At 38.7% G+C, this 24,803-nt stretch overlaps 2 protein-coding genes across 3 annotated transcripts in view; one reads left to right on the top strand and one right to left on the bottom strand.

Moving 5' to 3' along the window:
• LOC148523798 (protein NipSnap homolog 3A-like) overlaps positions 1–2,223 on the top strand; it is a 90,419-nt gene extending 88,196 nt beyond the window's left edge. Inside the window, exon 6 of the mRNA XM_088472594.1 lies at positions 2,198–2,223. Coding sequence (XP_088328720.1) covers positions 2,198–2,208 — 11 coding nt within the window. The 3' untranslated portion in view covers positions 2,209–2,223. The remainder of the gene's footprint in view (positions 1–2,197) is intronic.
• The window catches only part of ABCA1 (ATP binding cassette subfamily A member 1), a 117,771-nt gene that overhangs the window by 45,442 nt on the left and 47,526 nt on the right, over positions 1–24,803 (bottom strand). For both annotated transcript variants that reach the window (XM_088472591.1, XM_088472592.1), the window contains 8 exons: positions 13,235–13,356; positions 12,474–12,665; positions 8,711–8,794; positions 5,248–5,503; positions 2,777–2,916; positions 2,165–2,281; positions 1,200–1,397; positions 277–482 (listed from right to left, as the gene is read on the bottom strand). In XM_088472591.1, coding sequence (XP_088328717.1) covers positions 277–482; positions 1,200–1,397; positions 2,165–2,281; positions 2,777–2,916; positions 5,248–5,503; positions 8,711–8,794; positions 12,474–12,665; positions 13,235–13,356 — 1,315 coding nt within the window. The remainder of the gene's footprint in view (positions 1–276; positions 483–1,199; positions 1,398–2,164; positions 2,282–2,776; positions 2,917–5,247; positions 5,504–8,710; positions 8,795–12,473; positions 12,666–13,234; positions 13,357–24,803) is intronic.

Genomic DNA, 24,803 nt, shown 5'->3' on the forward strand with positions numbered 1-24,803 from the left:
GCTGGAGCACCATTTATCATACACAACGAGTTTTATCACTCGTTGTGAGTGATAAAACTTGTTGATAAAGGAGGCCCTATAGTGTGCATAACAAATAACAATACATTTCAAATCAATATCAAAGTTGTTTCTTTATTTGATTTTTATCTAGTTAATGTAAGGTCACTGGCAGCATTACATGCAAAACATCACTCATGTAAAGATATTACAGGGCCTCTAAACTCTTGGAAAGACATAGACATAGATGACTCAATAATAGATCATTTATGCGCTCACCCATCCTTAATCTTGTTGGTCCTCTCCACATTATCTATGTCCATTCGGATTTTATACTTGATGTGTTGAGGTAGTATGGTGTCATTATCCGGCAAGTCCATAAAGACTACACCTGCCCAGAACTTCCTCTCGTTCAGCAGCTCCATTGACTTGCCTATAAGACTATCTTCAGTATCCACTGGTTCTAGTTTGTCCAGATTGACACACTGGAAATATGTAAGCAGAGTGGTTGAGGTATTTATCTTTAATATTGGTTTAGGCTAGTTCCATTCATAATGGCTCATTTGTGGCTGTAGTAGTATAACAACATTTATTTAAGCGTAGTGGCATAATGACACTTTCTACGGGTTGGGAATGGGTTGCCGGCAGTCTGGATCCCGGCGGTCAGAATCCCGAAGCCGGGATCCAGACAGGGTTAACATACCGACACTTGTTGGTCGGTATGCTAACCTTTCACCTCTCCCTACCCTATCCCTCCACTGTCAGGATTCTGGCAAAGGTATTTCGACCGTCAGCATCCTGCATGCCGGGATGCTGACTACATCCCGCTTTGTACAGCATTCACAGGTGTAATCAGTGTTAGTGTGACAGGAAAAAGGCAGTATGGATGCGTATGCGGCTTGCAGGTAACTCTGGGTTCCTCTGGCTCATATACAGCAGCAGTACCAGGAAACAAACAATGTGCTTACAAGGAAATAATCAACCTGAACAAGAAATTGACTGAAAAAAAAATGCTGTTGTCACTATTGTTGCTTGTAATGTCCATTACTTGTAAGTTTAAATAGGGGAACATGTACTAAGCTAATATCCAGTGCGTAACTGTCTTAGCTGAAATGAGCAGAAGATAATCAATAACTTACCATACTAAACATGAAAAGTATATTAAAGGTGATAGTTTTTAAGCAGACATCTGTAAGGCTCACCTCCATGAAGCGTGACATGGTCAGTACAACACGGTCAGTCTCATTAAGGGCTTCTCTCCACGTGTAAACTGTTCCACTCTCAGCCTGTCCTTCTTCTGGCTCTTTGGCCAGGAATCTTGAAATGTCTTCTGAAGACCAACCTGTTGAGTTTAGCTGACGATCGAGGAAGTGTTTGCTGCCTTTATTGGTCAGTAAAGTCTAAAAGAGAGTTGTTGTTAAACAGTTGATTATGTTTTTGCTTATGCTCACCAACAGGTGTATATAGCAATATATGGCGACTGGGGTGATAGAAAGAGATGTGGTCATAATACCGCAGGGAAAGGGGGAGGGTTAAGATACCAACCGACAGGATATGCTATCGCACCTGCAATAGCACTAATATAGCACTAATATGGTAATGAAGCATTACCGATCCGAGCTGCATCAGTTCTGCTGCGTTCCCATCGGCTGACTGACCATGGGGTCACTCAGCTGGACGCCGCAGACCAAGAATTCTCTGTCAGCCGACCGAGATCCTGGTTTCTACGCTCCCCCCAACAGCGCGACACACCTCCGTTTTGAGAAACAGCAGGAGACTGTCAATCACAGACAGTCTGCTGCCAATTTACGTGCAAGAACGTAGACCCGTTCTGCACATGTAAATCTTAACATTTTCTTAACATTTTTGTCTGAGATAGGTTTTTTTGCCCTTTAATAAATTGAACCACAAATGTGAGAATTAAATGATTGAATTGGTTGTCCTGGCTGGAGGAAAAATGTAATAAAATTTACTAACAAATCCTATTCACCTGTGAGCAATCTTATTAAAATAATTATACATAAAATTCTCAGCTGTATAATGGTTGAAACTCAACATTAAATAACAACTCTTTTTCCAAAAGCAACAAAATAATTTTTAATAGATCCAAAGTTGTGGTATATACATTTTACAAATAAAAAAAAGGTGTATTGTCTAATAAACTCACCCTGACAAGATCCATCTCTTTGCTACTTTCTAGGAAGGTTTTGAACTGTGGCCGAACTTCTTCCCACATTGCTCCAAGATCCCGGAACACACCTAACTCTTGGAAAGTTTTGTTGACCTGAAATTAGGTTGAATGCAAAATCCTGTAAATTTTTCAAGGTTGTACGGATATCATAAAGCCACACTGAGTGACAACAATAATAAACAGTGTTGTCTATCGTAGATATATACATCTGTATCCATTTATTTTGACAATATAGTCATGTTTACACAGCTTGCTTGCTTGAATATCAAATAACTGCCTTCATTTGTTATATTACAAAGTATTTAACTTAACACTAATGAATTACTGAGAAATCACATGACACGATGTAAACATTTTAAAAAACATGAAAACATCATAAAATGATATGGTTACTGTGCTATACTGTATAATCTGCGTGATGAAACACATAAAAGGGGGTCCTACTAAAGCCTATGATTACTACATTTATGTCTGTGAATGACCGAGACAGCAAGAAGCAGCTAATGATACATATCACATATATGAACATTGCCAGTTAAATGCAAAATGGTAACAGTGACTGCAAACGGGCTATCCCGTGCTTCTCACCTCGGACATTAGCATACGCGTGGCTGGAGTGCTTGGGGTATATAAGATTTTGCCAACCAGTAAAGGCTTCAGTGCTCTCCAGATCATCCTGTACAGAGGGCTGGAGTCCAGCGTCATCATCAGATCATTGCAATAAGGCGCTAAAGGCAGAGATAAAATATTACTACAATATCCCAAGCCTGAGAAAGCACAATCTCTCCATTACCACAAAATAAACCAATGCAAAATATCTCAATTACCACAAAGCTATGCTAATCATATTAAATAATCACTGCTGATAAAAATCATTACATTAGGGAATATATTATTAAACCCCTCTACAGATAAAAATGTAATACATATAAATCTTCACCTACCAAATGAACAAAGATAATGCTTATAGTTTTTATTGAAAGCAATAGATAATGTAGCTCTGTCTAGTTCATCAACCAGCAAATCATTGTCCTCAACACCGTGAAAGAACCTAAAACCAACCTACACTTTCAGTTGCTATAACTGCTACCTACACAGCTACCAGCTTCTGCAGCCTCATGGTTCCCATCCTAGTGTATACTTCATTTTGTGAGAAAGAAATATATGAATACTAGTTATATTCCTGCTGTTTGTGTCATCAAACATTCTGCACACTGTTATTATCATTATACCGTTGTTATTATTACCACATTCTGCTCCGAGAAAGAGGATATCTCAGAATCAGTTAGAGGACAGCCAACTGGCATGTACATACATTATGGATGAAATTCACAAACCCCGGAAAGTAAACTAATTTCATCTAACAATATTACTCAAATCTCACCGCTCTGAAAGTATTAAAGATAAAAGGATTGCTCCCCTTAATATATCCTGCCCCGATCCCCATCTCCTAGTGAAGCAAACAGAGGGTTTTTCTTTTCCCACGAACACATTATTGGAGATGGGACCAAGACGATGATGGAGAAATCACCCCATTCTGGGCCTGATTCAGCAAGGAACGCAAAGGAGAGAACGCACGCACTTGGCCGATGTTTTTGCTCTGCACATGCATATGCATCACACTGTGCGTGCGCGAACTTGCCAGTACGATTAGATTATGGTACGCAGACTACACGCAGTGTGTACGCAAACTCTTCAGAAAATGATTGACAGGAAGTGCCATTTTTGGGTGGTGACGGGGGGGGTGGTCAGGCGAATGCAGGCATTATAACGCCGTTATAGGGGCGTGCATAATTAAGGCAGTGCGGCGGCATAAGCAGCCATACCGTAAGCTGTACACAGGAAGTGGCCAAATTCCTGCGGCAGGTCAGGTCAAATACTATTATGCTAATGGATCCGATGGTTCTCGATGTTACTGATGTTTACGCTATCTTGCGTGCTGATCAGGCTGTGAGTAAAGGGAGATGGGCGACTTAATATGGGGCTGGGCGTCTACATCTTGTGCTGTGGTCTCCGTACATATGCACTGATTAGCATATTCTCGCAGCTGACAAGTGCGTGCGTCTGCTTGTGTGCGTTCCTTGCTGAATCAGGCACTCAGTCCTTCTAAATAAAAATCCATAGGGAGGGTCTGAACAAATTTGTAGCGCCAACTATTTAGTAATGTATGAACTGTGTACAAAACTTAACCACATATACATTTAGACTATAGTAATATTTTATATTCACTTGCAAAATACATTTTAAAGATAATGTAAATATTATTCATAGTTCCTGGTTTCATATTATTGTAAGGATGAATGTGGTTGGCAATTATAGGCTGAAATAAAGAAAGTATTAATTCTAAAAAAAAAAAGTCTAAAACGTTGCACTAAAAGGATAGTGGAGTAAATATACGGTATTGTAGGTTCAAAAAGGAAGTTACCAATATATAATTTTATGATAACATTTTACATTTATTATACCCACTATAGAAACTTCTTCTCATACATTGTTTTACAGGCCTTAGGCGGATAACTGATATACAGATGTTTCCTGATACATCTAGCCTCAATGCTCCACGCAGCGCGACGTGCATGGCATGCCAAGTCCCGTGCTACTCTGCTAGCGTCTTTTTTTTTTTTTTTTTTTTTTAAATATGCATCATTGTACATAGATTCAGAGACCCTGTCACACACAGATATACAAGTGTTGAATATCAAATTAATCTGCACAGTCTGCTGGTGCGTCCTAGTCGCATTGCATGGCGACTTAGGCACATTTTCGGCAAAAACACGAAAAAAACATGCCTGGCGATAGCAGAGTCTCATGGAAACTGGTGCGCCACATCTGTATAAAACTTTCTTTGTGATCAGTGATTTTTTCTTTTGTTTTAATACACATTATTTAAGCAATGATTCTATATTAATAATAAACCACAGAGACATGTTGGACAACAAATCACAATTTACTTTTTATTTAATGTATATATTTAATCTATTTATTTTTTGGTCTGACACTTTGTAATATACTCTCAATATTATTAAAACTGCTAAACAAAGCAGGAAAAAGTCACGTACTTGTGGAATTGTCATAGACAGAGGATGAATCTTCCTCTGTGCCATTGTCACCTCCCTCTCCACCTCCAAACAGTGCCTTGTAGTTGTTATCTTCATACCAGTTGAGGGACTTAATCTTCAGCCCTCCTCCCTCAGGATGACCGCACACAATGCGTGACACCGCTTGGTATAAAGAGGTTGGTGAAGCCGTGGAGTTCTCACTGGTCAGGAACATAACTTCCTGCCTCATGTCAGCCCAACTCTTCATAGCGATAACCTTAATAGATCAAAGAGAGCTCACAATCAAGCACTGTCATATAAAAATGAAACACACATATCGCTCCAAGTTTCCACTTGGCAAGTCTGCCTGTTCTGTAGGTGACCTTTCTTATCCAGAATATCATTCAGCTACAAAAAAAGCGAGTTGGAAAGTTAAGTGGGACACAGCCCCATTAGGAATTCTCAAAAGCAGGGCCAGATATTGCTTGTTCAATCATTTCAGAGACAATATTATTATTTAGATGGTGTAACATTTTGTACTGGTATGGAGACAGTTTAACATTTGTTTTCCTAACACTAGCGTACTCAGCAGGCACAGCTTCACATAACTGAACAATTGTCGCTCCCTTTAAATCTGATTACAGCAGAATTCATGAAATGATTTATTTAAAGTCCACTGGTAGCTAGAACTCAATACAGATTACTCCAATGTAGAATCATTCTATCTTTCCCCACTGGTCACACTTATATACGGTTTGATGAAAAACTCAGTCATTATAATATATACATGTACGTCTAGAGCGGACAGCAACATGCTGACATTATGCATTTAGCACGATTCAAACATGATTGCATAACTTCTTCAATAGTGAGAAAATACTCCATATTCAGTAACAATGGTAAATAAATGTTAAAGTGGACCATGCTATAAGAAGAAATTCATTTAACAACATTAAAATAAAACAAACTATAATTTTGATTTCTCATATAAAGAGAGGCTGTCAGTAAATTAAATCTGAGATCTGGAGAGAGCAGTGCAGCCCTGGGCATAGGCTATATACTATAGGCAAATGCCTAGTATGAGCTGCTCCTGGAGGGGAACCCGGTGTATAAACACAATGTTGGAGGAGGGATTGGCTGCAAATTTAGGGGCACCAGCTAAAATCTTGCCTAGTGCACCAAATTGTTCAGTGCTGGGTCTGCGAGAGAGCAGGACTCTAAAATAAAATCCTGCAACAATTACTAGTATTGTGCTTTAAAATCCTCATTTATTTCCAGTAAGACAACAATAACTTGGGTATGGTCAGGCCAGTAAACAACGAGAAGAGGAGTATGAATCCAGACACACAAACAGCACAGATTGTTCTGAACAATGGAAAGAAAAAAAACTGAAGTTCCCTCTGGAGCATGAGAATGTCAGTGACGCTCACACTGGGACTGCTGCCAACTTTAATTTACTAAAGACTAATCTAGCCACATCAGCAGGATGGGAATTGCATGGTCTTCCATCATTTTTATACTTCTTCTTGCCCCAGACCTGGGGGCCTCCCAGTACAAGTAGCAGCTGGAGGAAAATCCCATTAAACAAGTTTATGCTGGCCTGAGGTTTAGGGTTTTTAGTTTAAATTCTACTGGTTACACATACATTTTATTCATTGTTAAAACTGCATCATATATTAAAAATATATATTTATGACGAGTTTGTCTATCCAGATGTCGGCACAACCAAATCTATGACAGCGCATGTCTATTCTATCACTGTCTCTGCTATTCACCGCACAACTCATTATGAAATCGCGATTCATTTTGTGAATTATTCCGTTTAAATCCCGTGTGGACACACAGTTTTTCTCCAGTTTAAGTATATACAACTGTCATATTAAGTTATGCAATTTAAATAAACAGGCTCACAGAAACCAGATCCAGTGTGCTAGGAGTGAAGAGGACTAGTTACCATGTCAACGCGAATGTTTATCCTATTGTGGCCCGAGGCATGCTGGGAATCATTAAATATACTTTAAGAAGTCTATGTCAGTTTGCTTTAGCAACAGTTATAGTAATGGCGTAAAAGTGGCGGCAGTGAGAAATATGTATCACTATAGACCGTGTCCACCACTGATTTTTTAAAATAACCTATAATTATATCATTTACTATTCTATTCCACTTCAAAGTAAAATCGAATGAACTTTAAAGAATGATATAATACAATGGCGTACTTTATTTGTTATTTTGTTTCTACAGCATTATAGCTGAAATACATCCACTTCTCTACAATATTAAAAGTGAACTGATTTTCAGCTTGAGGTAGACTAAAGATTTGCCGTACAACGCTTACCTGCCTGCCTGCTACTGGTCACAGGTGGGTACTAGAGAAGAGGACTGGTCTTGACTAGTTTGTTTTGAAATCATTATGACAGAGGATTGTTGGAATCTCAGCTACAACACAACAGGAAACTACTAATTACAATGACTTGTAAATTATCTTAATTGGGTGTAAACTATGAATTAAAAAATAATAGCGGCTTTCCCTTTGAGAAAAGTTTTCCCAAAGCAGACACTAGAGAGAATGCATAGCAGATAATGGGTCTAATTCTGAGGTGCGAGCAGTTCATGCGCGGCTGCGATTTCTCATGGATTTGCACGTGCGAGAATGTGCAAATGTCATTTTGGGCAGTCCTCTTGTGTACTTCTGTGTGATGGACTGAGCAGTCCCTGCAATGCCCACTTTGCATATGTGAGCAATGCCCAACTGCTCTAGTGGATCTGATCACTCCAACATCGATGCACCATCGGTCAAACCATGGACTCCTTGAGCAGTCCTTGCCTGGCACACAGCATCCCTCGTAACTTTCTCAAAGTTTGGCCACTGTGGCTATGGTGCTGCGAAAGAGAACACAGCCTAATGCTGAAAAACACGCCCATGACACTCCCATAACCTGCCCCAGGGCCGTAACTAGGGGTGTGCGAGCGGTGCAGTGGTGAGGATGCTCTGGGCATTGCTGTAATCACCAACTCCCGATGCAAACCACGCCCCTCCGTGTGACTTCATACGGAGGGGCGTGGCCTGTACCAGTAGAGCTAGCCATGGCACTGACATGCCCATACCACAATCTCTTTTTGCGATCACTTTAGGTCACCTCCCAGTTTCCACACTGAAACGCCCATGAATCACAGATGCCGTCTGAAGTCATAGTGATGTCATAAGCAAATGTGTACGCCATCAAACACACTAGAAGAGATTTTCTAGAGTTTACGCACATACCAGTAGCAAATAAAACACACAACTGCGCAAATATCGGTACTGTGTGCACCTCTGAAACAGGCCCAATATCCAGCCAGTATGTATGTACTTATTCTACATTTCAAACAATTGGTCAACCACAGCGTAGAGCTAGTGCTTTACGGACAGAATAATGAGTGCTGCTGCCGTCTCTAAATCTAACATACCCTTAAAACTCTTACAAATGAGTGCCCTATACTTACCTCTTTGGCAAGTTGCCCCAGGCTGTGCAGCAAATTTTCGGTAACCTCTCTCAGCACAGGGAAAGACTTTGATGACATCTCCTTCTGTAATTATCACAATCAAAAGAAGAAAACATTGGTTACTTAAAATAGACCCTACCCACAATTTTGTTTGCAAAAAAATAAACGTCTCCTTTAACATAAATTGTTCTTATTTAAGAAAACAATAAAAAAAAAGTTTACCAAGTCAATAACCTACAGTATTTTATCCATAAGGCAATGCTACATTTGTTCTGTTTGAAAGCCTGCAAAGTGCTAGCAATAAATCAGGTAATGGAGAAAGTTAATGTTTTCCTTTTATTTCCAAACTGTTAATATATATTGTACAACTAAAACCATGGTTTATATTTAAACAAAATACTTCAAAACACTCCAGTATAAGGGTAATGCTGTTTGATTGTTGACACCTCTTCATCTTGTATCATCTTATCATCTTTATTTGCAACGCTATTTTAAAGGCGAATCCTACCGTATATTACCTGTGACTGCCTAGAATGTAACAAGTGATATTGTACAAATATTGAGAGCATATGTGTTTAACGCTTTCATTTACCTTATGCATACATTACAGTATATTTATAAAATCTCAAAAGTATGAATAAATGTAACAATTCATTAAATCACTTTTATTGGCCACATTTTGCCTGTACCTGCATAAAGTAATGATGTGACTATGGACCATAATGCATATATGCCAACACTTTCATATAATTTTCAGGGACACTTTACGGCTAGCAGATGTATCAAAGCATGTCACGTGCGACATCCTGATGGACGCTGGTACCCAGCAATACCCATCATATGATGCTTATTAAACTTTATTATAATGAACTTTTATACTTTTAAAATAACCCGCTTGTTCAATACGTAATCATTTATGAAATGTAGAGAAACAGAATAGATGGTAATAAATTAAATTACCGCACAGAAAGATAAATAATAATTGTGCAGATGGTCAATACGCTAAACTCTAAATTGAAATGATCAGATATGAACCATGGAAGTCAAATACAAAGTTCAGTGTTAAGCTAATGTTACTCTGCAGTTCTGTTAAACATTGACGTATTAGCCCCCCCACTCCATCACAACTTTAGGGCAGTGCCCTGGTGGGATTATTCAGCTCAATTATACAAACCCAATGGCAAAACTACCACCATTGAAGTGGAGACCTGGAGATGAGCGGGGCCGATAGCAGCTCCTCATCCTTTGCAATGGTGGTAGTCCTGCCACTGCCTGTAGTCTCTATCATTATTGCAGGTCCCCACCTGCAAGTTTCTCTGTGGGACCCGGCTGTGTAATATTCCACCCCTATACCCAGACTTTAATATACAGTATATTCCTTTTAAATAATGCTGTTTTTTACTCTTCAAAACTAGGGACATATTTATTGGCAAATCAAATTGTGTGACTGTCCCTGGAAATTAGGGAAAGTTGGCAACTATGTCTTTGCTATAAAGGTCAGAAGTAATCACGAGATCGCCATGAACGAGAGCCTCATCTATTGCTAGAATTGTGCTGTCTGGCCAGTTTCCATACGAAACATACAATTATTTCAAATATATTACATCAGTTCATATTACTAGAGGGAGAACAATGGCATTCACTCATGTTATTGACTGAAACAGAGCACAGTGACTGAATAGATTCTTGGAACTCCCCACACTGACCTCTGGGTGATGTGTCAAAGAATGCTTCAGATCATAGTTCACACACAAGCCAAAGCACACACTCTGCCTAGATGCAAGTACACAAACGCTTACAATGTTTACTTAGTAAATGTATATTTTCGTGGGCCCTGGAAAGGTTTTAGCTTGTAATGAATGGGGAATTATGGCCATCACAGACAGTGTCTGGTATTTCTAACTTTCTTACATTGTTATAGGGACTACTATATACCTGTGAGAGTAAAAATAAACAAGAACATGAAAAATGTATAATAAATACACAATAGTGACAGGATAGTCAATTGCCTAGGCTTGTTTGCCTACCAGCGATAGGGATGTACAGTAGCAGTATAATATACTGTGGTTTAAATCCTTTTATCTATTGAAAAACATTCAGCTGAATCACAATATATGGTGGAAATGGTTGTGAATTATAATTGGCTTAGCCGTAAGTAGCATAACTGGATGTACTAGTAATAGATGACTTGAATGGCAGACATGTGCTATGTATGTAGGCTATGGATATGTTTAGTGGGAAAGGTATGCAGTGCCTTCGCAGAAACGGAACATGAAAAAAAGATTACAACAACAGGATGCAACAAATCTACTTACATACATGATTTAACAAAACAACTCATAAATAGAACTGACATTTACATTAACATATAGTACACATGAGGAAATGTTAAAGTTTATTCTGCATAACACAAACACTCTATCATAAATAATATTTTTTATAGAATGGGACAATTATTTTAGTATTACTTGGAAGGAGGTGCTTCACAATTTAATTTCCAGAAATCATCTTAACATTTATTACAGGCCTCATTATATATCACTATGATCATTTCCAGGACAATCTATGGAAATCTTGCTTGTATATTGTAAGGAGCTGGAGACAACATATTCAGAACTGTAGTTAGTAGGTCAGTGTGATCTCTAGTGCACCAACAGAATACAGCCAATCAGCAAGCAGCCATGCATGTGTCACTAGGGAAAAGGTAACATCAGGCAGGACTTCTCATTTGTACCTAGTATTAAACTGGTGTAACAGACAAAACACAACTTTAACAAGATTCATGTTTAGGTTTTTTTTTTTGCTTCCTGTTCAGTAACTTAACTGTACCCTTCATATGTTACCTGGTATACTGACAAATGAATAAATAGGGCAATATTAATGTAGTAAAGGCAATACTGAGTTGTTCCATGAGATGACAAGTTGTTGTGATAGTTCCATGCACCTGGCACTTGCACAGCTTTGCCGTCACTGAGGCTTATCTTACACTCACAGGCTGCAAGTCCATGGAGGAACATCAGGTTCTGCATTTTTCTTATCAGACTGCTAAGCACTGCTAAACTGTGTGACCTTAGTAACTTCCTCTCTCCTCACAGTCTCCCAGCTCTACCCATATACAGTGTCAACAGACCCTAATGCCTGACCCTTGTCTTCCTCTGCTGTGTAACATAATCTAGAAACACAAGTGGACAGTACTGAGATGCAGGGTCAGCACGTAGTAGCATATTCTTTAGGGTTAATAAAAGTTACTTTGAAAAGTAATAAATGCCACCCACTTTGCTAACAAGATGTTTATGCAATTAACATGTAAATGTTGTTTGTTTCTTTTAAACATAATACCAATGCCCATATATTCTGCAATCAGTCTTAATAGTAAATTAATTTGATTAGTGCAAGTAAATCTAAAGTCTGCCAACCACAGACTAGTCCTGCTGCTGCAAGGCATAAGCATGGCAGTATCTCTTTCCATTATTGCCAAATTAGTCATATGGTATTCAGGCCAAGTGGCAGTTCATATAGGGACCTATAAGTGGCTGGCATACCCAATAATGATCCAATTCATTTTGATCAGATCATTCTTTGGCATAGTGCTACATTTGTGGCCAGTCTAATTGAAGGTTACATTTCATCAGTTGCTATGTTTTGATTTGATTTGTGTTATATACTTACTATAAATATATGGCCAATAAATAAATATGTGATCTGATAGACATCATACAAGAGTACAGAAAGTCTAGTATGTACATGCCGTCACTCTGCTTACCGTGATGGGCTTCAGAAGGTCGATACTGGAACGGAATTGGTGCTCCAAAAGGTTGAGTTTGTCTTCTGGAAGAGCACATATTGCTGCTTGGCTGAATTTTGCAACTTCTTCATTATGAATGGTCACATACTCCGCCAGCCTAGAGCTATTACATAGATCCTTTAAGCGGATTTGAAATCCAGATATCAGGACCTGAATAACAAATATATGCATTGATTTACAAAAAAGCTATATTTGCACTGTACTAGAATTAACTATATAATCAGAACTACATAGATGCAACAAGAACAAATAAAAGTATTACATATAAGAAGTCCCCAACCTGATTACCTAGAACTCAATGAGTATAATGCAAAAAGAAAACAAAATAGCAAATTCATGGGTACATATCTCCGGATGATACATAGTAGTAACACAATGCAAATGAGAAATTGCATTAAAATGTTGTATACTGTATATATATGAAATCCTTTAAGTTACATAATAAAATTAAATATATGATATAAATAGTCTAATGGCTAACATGATGCTAATCTTTTAACCCATGGTGAACAAGTGCCTCAATGTGCTGATATGAATATCAGTGACATTGGGAGACATACTGGGAATCATGTGTCTGCTCATTGTGACCTTGAGCAACTTATTTTGTTTCCCTGAATTCCAGGCACTGTGCCTGACAAATGTGTGTACAACGTAGCACAAATAAGTCTATACACTTTGCTTTGTAAAACCAACTTATGAGAACGTTATTTCAGAATTACCTGTTCCAGTTTGAGGTCAGCATTCAGTATCTCCTCTACTACAATGGGAGGCATGCTTATGTTTTGTTGAAGAAATGTTGTGAATTTCTCATTATCCATTAAGCAATCTCGAAGTTTCATACCTATAAGAGATATAAAGTACAATAATAATGTGCTACAACTACATACTAGCAACAAATTGTTTAGAAGATAAACTGTATGGAATATTGTAAAGGAATAAAGTCAAACAAGTCATGATTACAATATCTATACATGCAACCTGTTTCTTGTTACAGCGATGCTTTCTATACTATGCTTAGTCCATAAAATATAAAGGTACAAATTGTTGTATAAGCCCACATACAGTATTTGCCAATGTAACTTTATCCTAAAAATGGGCAAATATGGGAATTTCTGCTGCCCAACATGACTGCCAAGCAGTAGAATCACGCCTTCACTGTTGGCATGACTAAGGACTGGTAGTGCAGTATGGACAGTCCAACAGCAGTCATCTTCCAGATGCATACACAGGATTTGCCAGGGCTACTTAACAAAAGATGGGAAAGCTTTTTACCATGGACTGTATTTCAGCATACTAAGGGGTCAGTAGTGGAAAAACTTAATAGTAATAATAATAATTAATTATTATTATTATTATTATTATTATTATTATTATAACAAACTTTTGTTTCTTATCTCACTATATTATATATTTTTTTTTTTTTTACTTATTTGTTTTATATTTATTTTCTCCATATTATCTTCCAGCTCCATTCAGCATGTGTGAACCAGCAAAGCTCAGCTGACCCGGCAAGCCTTTCTTGATAAACAGGACCATTAAGCAGCAATACGATATATAGGTTATCACTGAGGCATAGTAAACAGGCTTGTAAATCTATAACTGCAACGTGACTTGCCCTTATCTAATGAGATGTATATGTAATTAACGTGACATACCATTACCTGATATGATACATATGAAAATAATATCCTTAATCTCATATTAAAATGTAAACAATATTCATATTCTGCTACCCAGTCACATTAACATTGCAAATAAAAGCAACCAACAAACCAGTTCATCACTGTTCAAACAACAATCCCATAAAATATATGAAATAATATATTAACAATCAATACAGTATATCCCATAAGGAGAATCCCTTTACAATATTTGCTTAGACAATATTGTTAAGAAACAGTGAGATATACATATCTCACTTATATATACTGTATACATGACTGGTATAGATTGTAAACAACAACAAAAAAAACACCAATAAAAAACCCTAGTTCAAGGTACGGAGTAATCTCTTCAATCCCTCCACTACATATCATGCCTTTTTGTAATAACGTACCAATGGCGTACATAAAATTCTGCTGCTTTGCATAAAAATAATAGTGTGTCAGCATATATTCATGCCATAGATCATATGCCACGTATATGTTTACAGTCAACTGCAATTGGGCGAGCACTAATCCTGACTCTGCAGGTCTGTCAAAAAGGAGTCATGATATCTCTAAATAGCTTGCAGGACACAAATAACCTAGAAGCGTGCCATATAGTAAATAATAGTCTTACACACACAGTAACTCACGGAACACGTTTTTTGTAATAACAGTTACTGTGCACAACACGCCTGTACAGAGCCGTAACTAGACTTTTGGTGCCCTGTGTCAGAAAGACCATTGGGGCCACCCCTCCATTTTTTAAATAGGTATATAAGATAGTGCACGTAAAAAAGGGCCATGGCTTCATGGGGAAAGGACCTTGGAAGAGATAGGGGTACTCCTGGGGCAGACAGGAGATGCTGGGGATAAAAGAAGAGGAAGCTACAAGTAAGAATGATAATAAACAGGAAAATTGACAGGCCCAAACTGCGCCCCCTGCCCTGCGGTGCCCTGTGCCATGGCACAGGTCGCACTACCCTAGTTACGACCCTGCGCCTGTATACAATCCTTGTGTAAAATGTTTTAATACTGTATTGCTGACAGACAAGATTAAGGAACTAGCTTACAGAACAAAAATGCATAATGATCAAAAAGGGTAAAATACATCCTTCTCTTATAAGTCAGCTTTATAAATATGATTCACTTGTCACAGTTTAAAAAAAACAACAACTTTACAGAGCCCTGTACAGCCCTTCATCATCCTCCCATGCTGTAATGACAGGGGCAGTAGGATCTATGAAGAGGGGCGTAGATGACAGGCAGCAAGCACATAACTGTTGTACGAGGAGTGTGTATTAGTGGTTTCTCATAATAACAACTTGCTGTCTAATCCAGTGCATTTACTGTAAAGCTGTTCTCTTCCCTCTCAGGCCTACACTTATTATTGCCATCATAGAGCAATGTACATGGCACTGATAAGGCATAATACTAAAACTGTATGACATGCCTGTGGATATCAGCATTGGCTTTATAATATGTCCTGGTCTGTCACGCCTGAATGTCACAAAGCCTGTCTGCGGTTCTCATAGGTAGAAGAAATGACATGTATGACCTTGTTTTACCCCTTTATGCAAGTAATTGCTAAATAGTTTGTGTGCCACATACAAGACCATATGAATACCATTTTCATTTTTGAATATGAAATAGGTTTTAGATTTATAAATAATAATAATAATAACAACAATAATATACCTAAAAGAAATAAAAGTCCACCTAATGTAATGTGATATGCGCATATGCGGCAAATGTGTAATTTGACATGGTGAGATTTCCTATATGTGTTACAAAATAGGGTTACCACATTGTGCCACATGTGTGATGCAATACACATGCTTACAGTCTCCTATGTAACATAAATGCTCTTATAAAGATATGTGTATTCACGCACAATTTAAAGAGCAGTAGTTTTAAAATTAAGCAATTGTAATGTTGTGTTTTGCTATTTTAATATTTAAAATATACAAAAGCAGCTTTTTATTTAAGGGATAAGAATTTTGTGATGTTTAATGTAATGTTTAGGTGTGATGAAGGAGATCAAACAATCCCATATCTTTTTAAACGGTTATAATATACACTTTGTAACATAGCATATATTGTAACAAACAAAGCTATATTTACAATGTGCTCAACATATTTGTTCCTTTTGCCACTAGTGAGAAATGTGATACTAAACCTGCTTCTGGCACTACAAGGCTCTACTAGGCACTAGATATAAGGTACTACCTTAGGGCATTAATCATGTTGACATGATTAATGCCTTGAGGTAAAATCTATAAACACTAATTTCTTTATTAGAGCCTAACTAACTCACATTTATAATACCAACAATAATGCATAATAATCTACACTCGCATCTTGGCTGTGACCACTTCCAATTAGAATGTAAGCTCTCTTATCAGTAGGGCCCTCCCTGCTCTTCTAATCATATCTGTATTTACGGCCTGATTCAGACCCACTCGCGAGCGGCTGTCCGCTCGCAAGTGGGTCGATGTTCTGGACTGAGCATGGGCACGACGGAGGGAGCTCCGTCGTGCGCATGCGCCAGACGCGACGAGCGAAGGAAAGTCCTTCGCTCGTTGTGTCTGATCAAAGGGGGCGTGCTGTCGATGTTGATTGACAGCACGCCCCCTTTGGTGGGCGTGCCTCCCTGACGGGGGCGTTCCCACGGGAACGCCTCCCGTCAGAAGCCGGCCCACTGACATCACTAGTGATGTCAGTGGGAGTGATTTTGGCTCTGATAGAGCCAAAATCACTCCGGAGCTTGCGGTTGAAAACCTCAACTGCAGGCTCCGGCTCACAGTTTCGATGGTCGCGATGGTCACGACCATCGCGGCCATCAAAATGCACGCTCGTATAGGCTGTGGGTGGTGACCCACAGCTATACGAGCGTCCAGGAGGACGCTCCATTTTCATGGAGGGCGGCCCTCATTCAGAGCGTGCGCTCTGCTCAGAGCGTACGGCTCTGAGGGCCTTAGTCTACTTTGTATGCCCGTTTTATGTACAGGTTGAGTCTCCCATATCCCAAATGCTTGGGACCAGGGGTATTTTGGATAACGGAATATTCCGCATTTTGGAATATTTGCATTTAATAATGAAATATCTTGGGAATGGGACCCAAATATACACACAGAAAGGAGTTATGTGTTATATACACCTTATACACACAGCCTGCATGTCATTTTATGCAATATTTTCAAAAATTTTGTGGCTCAAACAAAGTTTGTGTACAGAAATGAAATTCATTTATGTTTCATATACACCCTATACACACAGCCTGTAGGTAATTTTATACAATATTATTAATAATTTGTGCCTTAGACAAAGTTTGTGCACATTGAACCATCAACAATCAAAGGTTTCATTATCTCAGTCATGCCAAAACAATTCCGTATTTCGGAATATTCCATATATTGGAATATTTGGATATGGGAGAATCAACCTGTATATCCTGTTTTCCCCATTGACCAGTACTGTGGAGCACCGTGACACCTTACAAATTAACAATAAGAATAACAATAGGAGGTTACATAAGGTTAAATGTTCTCCAAGTTAAGACAGACATTTGTATACTGTTTTTTTTAGTTAAGTACAAGACTGTTGGTGATAGTGGGACAATTTTGCCTTTTAAATGACTGCTACTTTAATACATCGGGCAGTCTCCCTTGGAACTTGCCTATGCTTGCAGTCCGCAGCCTTTTACATCTGTATACCCCTTAGTATACCCCTTAGTCTGAACACCTAGTAACAGAATTCAGAGTAACATGTAATATAATAAATATTATTATCAGAGAAGTGCTGTATGTGTCACTAAAATTCACAGTAAAATATAAAACAACTTTAAATTATAGTTTTGCTACAGACTTGTAGTTTAGGGCAGCGAATATCAATGCTTTGAAGCTGTAGTTGGGAGGTAAACCAGACTCAGTGCCACTTATGTGTTGTGAACACCCAAATGCAAAGCAGAAAGTAGAGATAAACCACAAATTCACAAAAAGACAAAGTGTGTGGTCTAATTGTGTTACAGTATGTATAAACCATTGCTTGCTTTGATGGTACTTTCTTTTTCTCTGATTGATTGATTTATTTTTAGTGCAGTGCATGAAAGCATATTTTTATTTAGCCAACTTAGCCTAACATAAGAATCATAACACAGTAAAAAAAAAAAATAATAGCTTAATTTTCAGCTCCAGGAACAAAAGTATAAGAGTCAAAACTTATACAACTTTATTTGTGCCAAAAGCACACCACCCCGGCCAAGGCTAAACACAGCAACATGCAAAAGCATTGTATCTTGTACCACAAAAGAAAATGACATTATATAGTACATATAAATCTATGAGGCTTTCTAACAACAACAACAACAATAATAATAATATAATTATTGAAACAATATTAATAATGATGCACAATGAATACCATTATTACTGTTAGTCAGCATTGCTTGACCTTCTGAAATATGTCAGGGAACACATTTTTGATCTGTGTGCAATATTTTTTATCTGATCATCTTTTCCAGATCTGCTACTATAAAGGAAAATCCCATTTATCAGGCTTATCTGTGATGGTCCATCCGATATTATTGAACTTTTTAAAAAGTGCTTAATTACTTAAGGGTTTGGCTATCATAGCCTTTCATTTATGGGGCTGATAATAACAGGCCTCTGGATTTCCAAGGAATGTGTGAACTGCACGTTATCTACATGGCAGTGTAGGTTCAATACAAGTAAAAAGATATCCTGAACTGGCTGCACGTAGTATTGAGGAAATTACATAGAAGCTACAGAGTTTTGCAGAGTCACTTCGATCTGGATTGAGGCAATAGGACAGACCAGATTTCTCTGTGCTTCCCAGTGCTTGCGAGAAAGTAAAAAACCAGCAGTTCATTCATAGAAGAAACTGGTCCTGGCACTGAGCACCTGCTTACAGTAATTGCTATATAGAAGCTGGTTGCATGGCTCCTCAGACAGTAGCCTGGAAAACAGATCATTTATTCTGAATTGATATTGGGTGGTTTAATTCACATTCATATTAAAGTTCTTGGTTCAGTCTTCGGATTTGTTGTCAACCTCTCTACCTGAAGTGACGTCACCTTATCTTCAACAAAGGAATGACTTTACTTATATCTATGGCTTAGTAATAATCATACATCTCTTTTAAATTAGCGAAAGGTAAAATGATAAAAAAAAGTGGGGATATGTACAGTTTGCCCTATGCCATATCTAAAAACACAACTAACAAAAAGCCGGAGTGACAGTATTGAGAGTGTGAAAAAAAGAGAAAAAGTGTCTCTGTACTGCACTTTAATTATAATACTGTTGTGAGATGGCAGAAATTATTAGTCAGGACTCGGTAATGGTATCATATATACATATTATTTGATAAAAATTGAGCACATATAAATAGTTATTTATTGATTGTATGCAATAAACCACAATAAAAAAACATTAATCAGATTCCAAGCTGAAGTTTCTATCATAAATATTTACGAATTTCTGAACATTAATCATACTACATCTGTTGCATACAGAAAAAGAATTACATAAAAGCCAATTGATGTCGACCTGGATTAAAGTATCGTACAATAGTCAATGTTCGCGGACCTCCTGAGTTGTCCACTCAAAGCCAAATATACAGTGGTAATCCTGCTTGAACAGTCTATTAGACCTGATGCTCTATGGGGCCCATTTTTCAAAGTGTATTTGAGGCAAAATCTGTTTTCGGGTGTTTACCTCAAATACTAAGTATCCCCCGTATGTATGAAGGAGGGACCGCAGCAGGTACCAGATACCTGCTGTGATCCCTCCATTGCCGCTGGCAGCCGCCATTGGCAGCCGCCATTGGCAGCCGATGCATTCCAGATATTGGCCCTCGCAGCTAACGCCATCTAAAGATGACACATTAGCCACTGTAGCCTATTGGCTACACCACGCACTATTAGCTGGCGGAGTAATCCGCCGGAACCCTCCCTCGGCTATGGCGGATGTGCATGTGCAGTCCACGGGACAGAGCATGCACGCCACCCCCTGCACTGGCCGGCAGCTCTCCGGAGACATCGCAGGATCCTTTCGGAGTCCCTGCATGTCCCGGATGATGTATCCGGCCGATAGGATCGATTTTTGCAATGCGATCAGGGGCGTTACTAGCATGCCATGATCACATTGCAACAGCGATCATTGATAAATGGGCCCCTATGTCACAGTTGTAATAATACCTTGTAGCACTTTCTGCTGGATTATATAGCAAATAATTACCCAGTCTTTTGTGCTCAGGATTTTCCTATATCGGAGGTAGGTTACTTTGTCAGTCCTGTACTCAGGACTTCGACCCCCTGGGGAATTCCTCCCAGATCACAGCCGGTTGCCGTGAAACTAGTTAGCACTGACTCAGTTTGGTTTGTGCCTGCAGGCAATACTTATAACAGGCTGTCACTGTTGTTCGGCAGGAAGAATGGATGAAGTCCGGCAAAATAACAACGTTCAATCCAGGTGTAACTGGCAAGGTAGTATTCCCGGTTACAATGTTCACAGCTGCTCTGACACGTTTCGCCCCAAAACCATGGCGCTTTATCAAAGCATACCTCCTTGCTCCACCGTTTGTGTTTAAATAGCACACCATGTGTTCCAATTGGTACGTTCAAGTTGAATCTTTATTTGTGTACAGGTGTAGAATACATTCACCTGGTTCTCTAATTTCGAGATCAATTGTATTTAAAACATTATTAAAAATCTGTGTAAAAGGTATAAAACACGTGTTAAGAATATCCTATAATATACCCTCAACGAGCTGAGTCCTGACTGCTATCACAAAATACATGTACGTATTTGGACTCTCTAGTGGAAAGTACACAGTAAATAAAGGGATTTTTTTACATATACTGTTTATATATACACATTTAGAGTAAAAAAAATATATATACAGATGAATTATCTCCAATGTATCTCGAGAAATACTATTTTTAGAGTAATGAAAAAGTTGCCAACCTGGGATCAAACTCCAGACCTCCCCTTTACTGCACCATTGCTCTAAGCCCTACACTACGGGAGTTTATCTTTTAACATTGGAGTTTTAAGTACAGCTATATCGCCACTAACGACCATTTCTAAATCTTTCATTATTCCACAGGTTCTATGGTGAACCAGTCGACCACGATGTAATTTCCATCTTAAGTTCAAAAAGTATCCTTATATGATTTAAGTGGGAATAATTGTTTTCTTCAACACCACACACATAATATCACAAATGTATTTATATATCCTATTGTAATAAATAGGTTAGGATAAAAAACCAGCAGTTCATTCATAGAAGAAACTGGTCCTGGCACTGAGCACCTGCTTACAGTAATTGCTATATAGAAGCTGGTTGCATGGCTCCTTAGACAGTAGCCTGGAAAACAGATAATTTATTCTGAATTGATATTGGGTGGTTTAAATCACATTCATATTAAAAGTTCTTGGTTCAGTCTTCTGATTTGTTGTCACCCTCTCTACCTGAAGTGACGTCACCTTATCTTCAACAAAGGAATTACTTTACTTATATCTATGGCTTAGTAATAATCATACATCTCTTATAAATTAGCCAAAGGTAAAAAGATAAAAAAAGTGGGGATATGTACAGTTTGCCCTATGCCATATCTAAAAACACAAATAAGAAAAAGCCGGAGTGACAGTATATAGAATGCTCAACTCTTATATAACCAAGGTAAGATTGACCATTGTAACATGTAGGATAAGTCATGTATTGTAAAGAATGCAAATTCACAAAGAATATTTCTTTTGCCAGAAATGCATTAATTTAACACTGTGAACATACATAAATGTAACGTTCTCATGTGTACATAGGTAGCTGCATTCACCACCATATTTACATTCTAATCCATCAATCCGGGATCAAATGCGCAAGAATAAACTCATTACAGCACAAGGGAAGAGAGATCATGTGCCATCTGTATATTTGCATGTTTATGAATCTCATACATACACCAGCATACTGTCTAGTCTTCCAATACATGCTGCAAATAAGGTAAACATTCCAAATAACTAAAATATCAAAAGCACATCAATAGTATAACAGCGGTGATAAGCTGGCAAATAAGGTACAGAAAACATAATAATAATAAGTGACAGGCATAAATTCTGTTAGCAGTTTTGCTTTTTTTGGTCATTTTCCCTTTGCCTTAAAAGACAAATGATTTCACCACACTTTACCTAAAGCAGAACAGAAACTTATCGCTTTCTACAACACAATGTCAGGTGACGGATGCCTCCTACATTGCAGTCAGCAAGTTATGGCCATAGATGAATACTATATTTTAAAACACAAGTTGAAAAAAGTGCAGGGCATTATCATTATTTGTGTGAGGCCAGCACCCAAGTCATCACAACAGTCATAGGGGTCGATCCAATTAGCCGCTATGATCTCGCCGGCGCGAGTCATCGCAGCAATGGCTGCATTTTACGGCAGCCCGAATTCGCGGAATTTTGTTCGCAGCCCCATAGGGCTGTGAGCAAAATTCGCGAATTTGGGCTCAGTGCGGGCCACGAAGAGTGCAAGATGCCGGTCCGTTGCCGGCGTTTTAAGGCCGTTGCAACGGCAACTCGCACCCTTCGCGGCTAATTGGATTGACCCCTTAGTGTCTGCATTTGGTGCACACCCTTTGTCCACTATTGCAATAGTGTGTGCACTTGAGTGGGGTATCGTATGCATACACTATATGCTGGCATTTCAGTGCCAATTTACAGGCACATTACAGTAATGGTTATTATGTACATAAATAAGTAGCCCACCTCTACAATCCTGAAAGCTTGGGTCCAGAAATAAAAACATCATCAGGTAAGACCAATGTTAAGAAAGAATACTTAATATGCCAAGTTACTTATCACTTTGTAAGCACAACTCAAATAAACATTAAACTCTCCACCCCAGGCTCCCTTTATCACTTGTCAATATCTATAATCTTGATATTTAGTCGTCACTGCACTACTGGAGCATGAAGGGCCCACTGGGGGAATGCAGTGGTCAGTTGCCACAGGGGATGAGGCCAGCCTCCAGAGAGGCCTGTACGGACATCCTTTAATAAAGTAACAATGTATAATGCAAGTACACAGTCTGAGACCTGACAGAGCAAGTGGTGAGGCCCTCAGGCAGAGGGGTCCACCGGGGATTTCCCCTGTACCCCTGTGGGTCAGTCCAACCCTGATTCTGTGCTATGACTTGGTAACTCTTTTAAAAAGGAACTTGGATTAATAGAGGCTATAATCTGCAATTAATCTGCTGTGACATCACTGTCCTTGTGCATCAATCCACCAATCCAAATCCAAATAGTGCATTTCTGCAGATTAAGCAGGCATGTCACTCCAGCCCTGCTAGGCTTTTCATTTTATTAAATGAATAACTAACATGCTAAAATAGGGCCATCTGAATGTGGATAGGTTATTCAATAATCTTTTGAAAATCTCCCATTTCAAATATCAGTTATTGTTAATGAATACATTTACATTAATGTGTAATATTTTAGCAGTTTACAAATAAATAATAATAATAATAATAATACAGGACGTCCCACTGAGATTCTCCTTTAGAGTCTATATGGATTAAGTTGGGTACAAACTTGTACAATCACGCTTGATGTTATTTTACTTTCGATTTAATTTACATTCGGAAGTCCCGATCACAGTGCTGATGGGTTGGGTATGGGATGCCGCCGGTCAAAATCCCGACGCCGTTATCACGACAGAGTTAGGATACCGACAGCTGTCTGTCGGTATCCTAACCCTCCCCCTCTTCCTGCCCCTAACCCTCCCCGGTGCCTAACCCTAACCTCCCCACCTAGTGTCTAAACCTAACCTCCCCCTCCCAACACCCTAAACCTAACCCTAGTGCCTAACCCTAATCTTCCTCCTAGTGCCTAACCCTAACCCTCCCCCTAACCCTGATTATTACCTCCGGGATGCAGGCGACGGCATTCTGACAGGTATTCTAAGCGCCGGAATCCCACACGCCGGAATATTGACTACATTCCGTACTCATACGCTTGTACACACCTATACAATATAAAGTCTAAAATATGTGCTGAAAAGACACAAAGGTGGTGCTGCTGCTGGAGCTGTATGGGCAGAAGCATTAGACAGAACAGTCAGCAGTGCGTAACACTACACTTTTTGTCCAATTTTAGACCATCGAATCAGATAAAAAATTAACTGCACAGAAAACCTTATCTTTCGATGCTACCAGTTTTCTTCAGAGAAAACTTGATGGAAGGTGTGGACACACTCTTAAGATATCACATGAATGGGTCAGAAATCGAAAGAACAGCCCTACGATTGTACAGGTGTGTACCCAGCTTTGTTCTAAAATCTGCTTGTAATAATGCACTGAGTCTTGTGTTATTATGTAACAGGCACAACAAAATATACATCAGAATCAGAATCATCTTTATTGGCCAAGTATACAGCTGTATAACCGGAATGTAGCTCCGGTTTGCTGCACGCCACGAGCTCACATGGAATGACGATTTACAATCCAGTCATAAAACATAAGACAATACATAAGTAACAAATAATAAAAGAAGTATGCCCTATTTAAGATACTACCACAAAAAATTGTGCAAACCCTACCTTTAATTATTCAACAAGAGAATAGC

Source organism: Taudactylus pleione, unplaced genomic scaffold, assembly GCF_031769625.1.
Source record: "Taudactylus pleione unplaced genomic scaffold, aTauple2 ptg000127l, whole genome shotgun sequence".
NCBI lineage: Eukaryota > Metazoa > Chordata > Amphibia > Anura > Myobatrachidae > Taudactylus > Taudactylus pleione.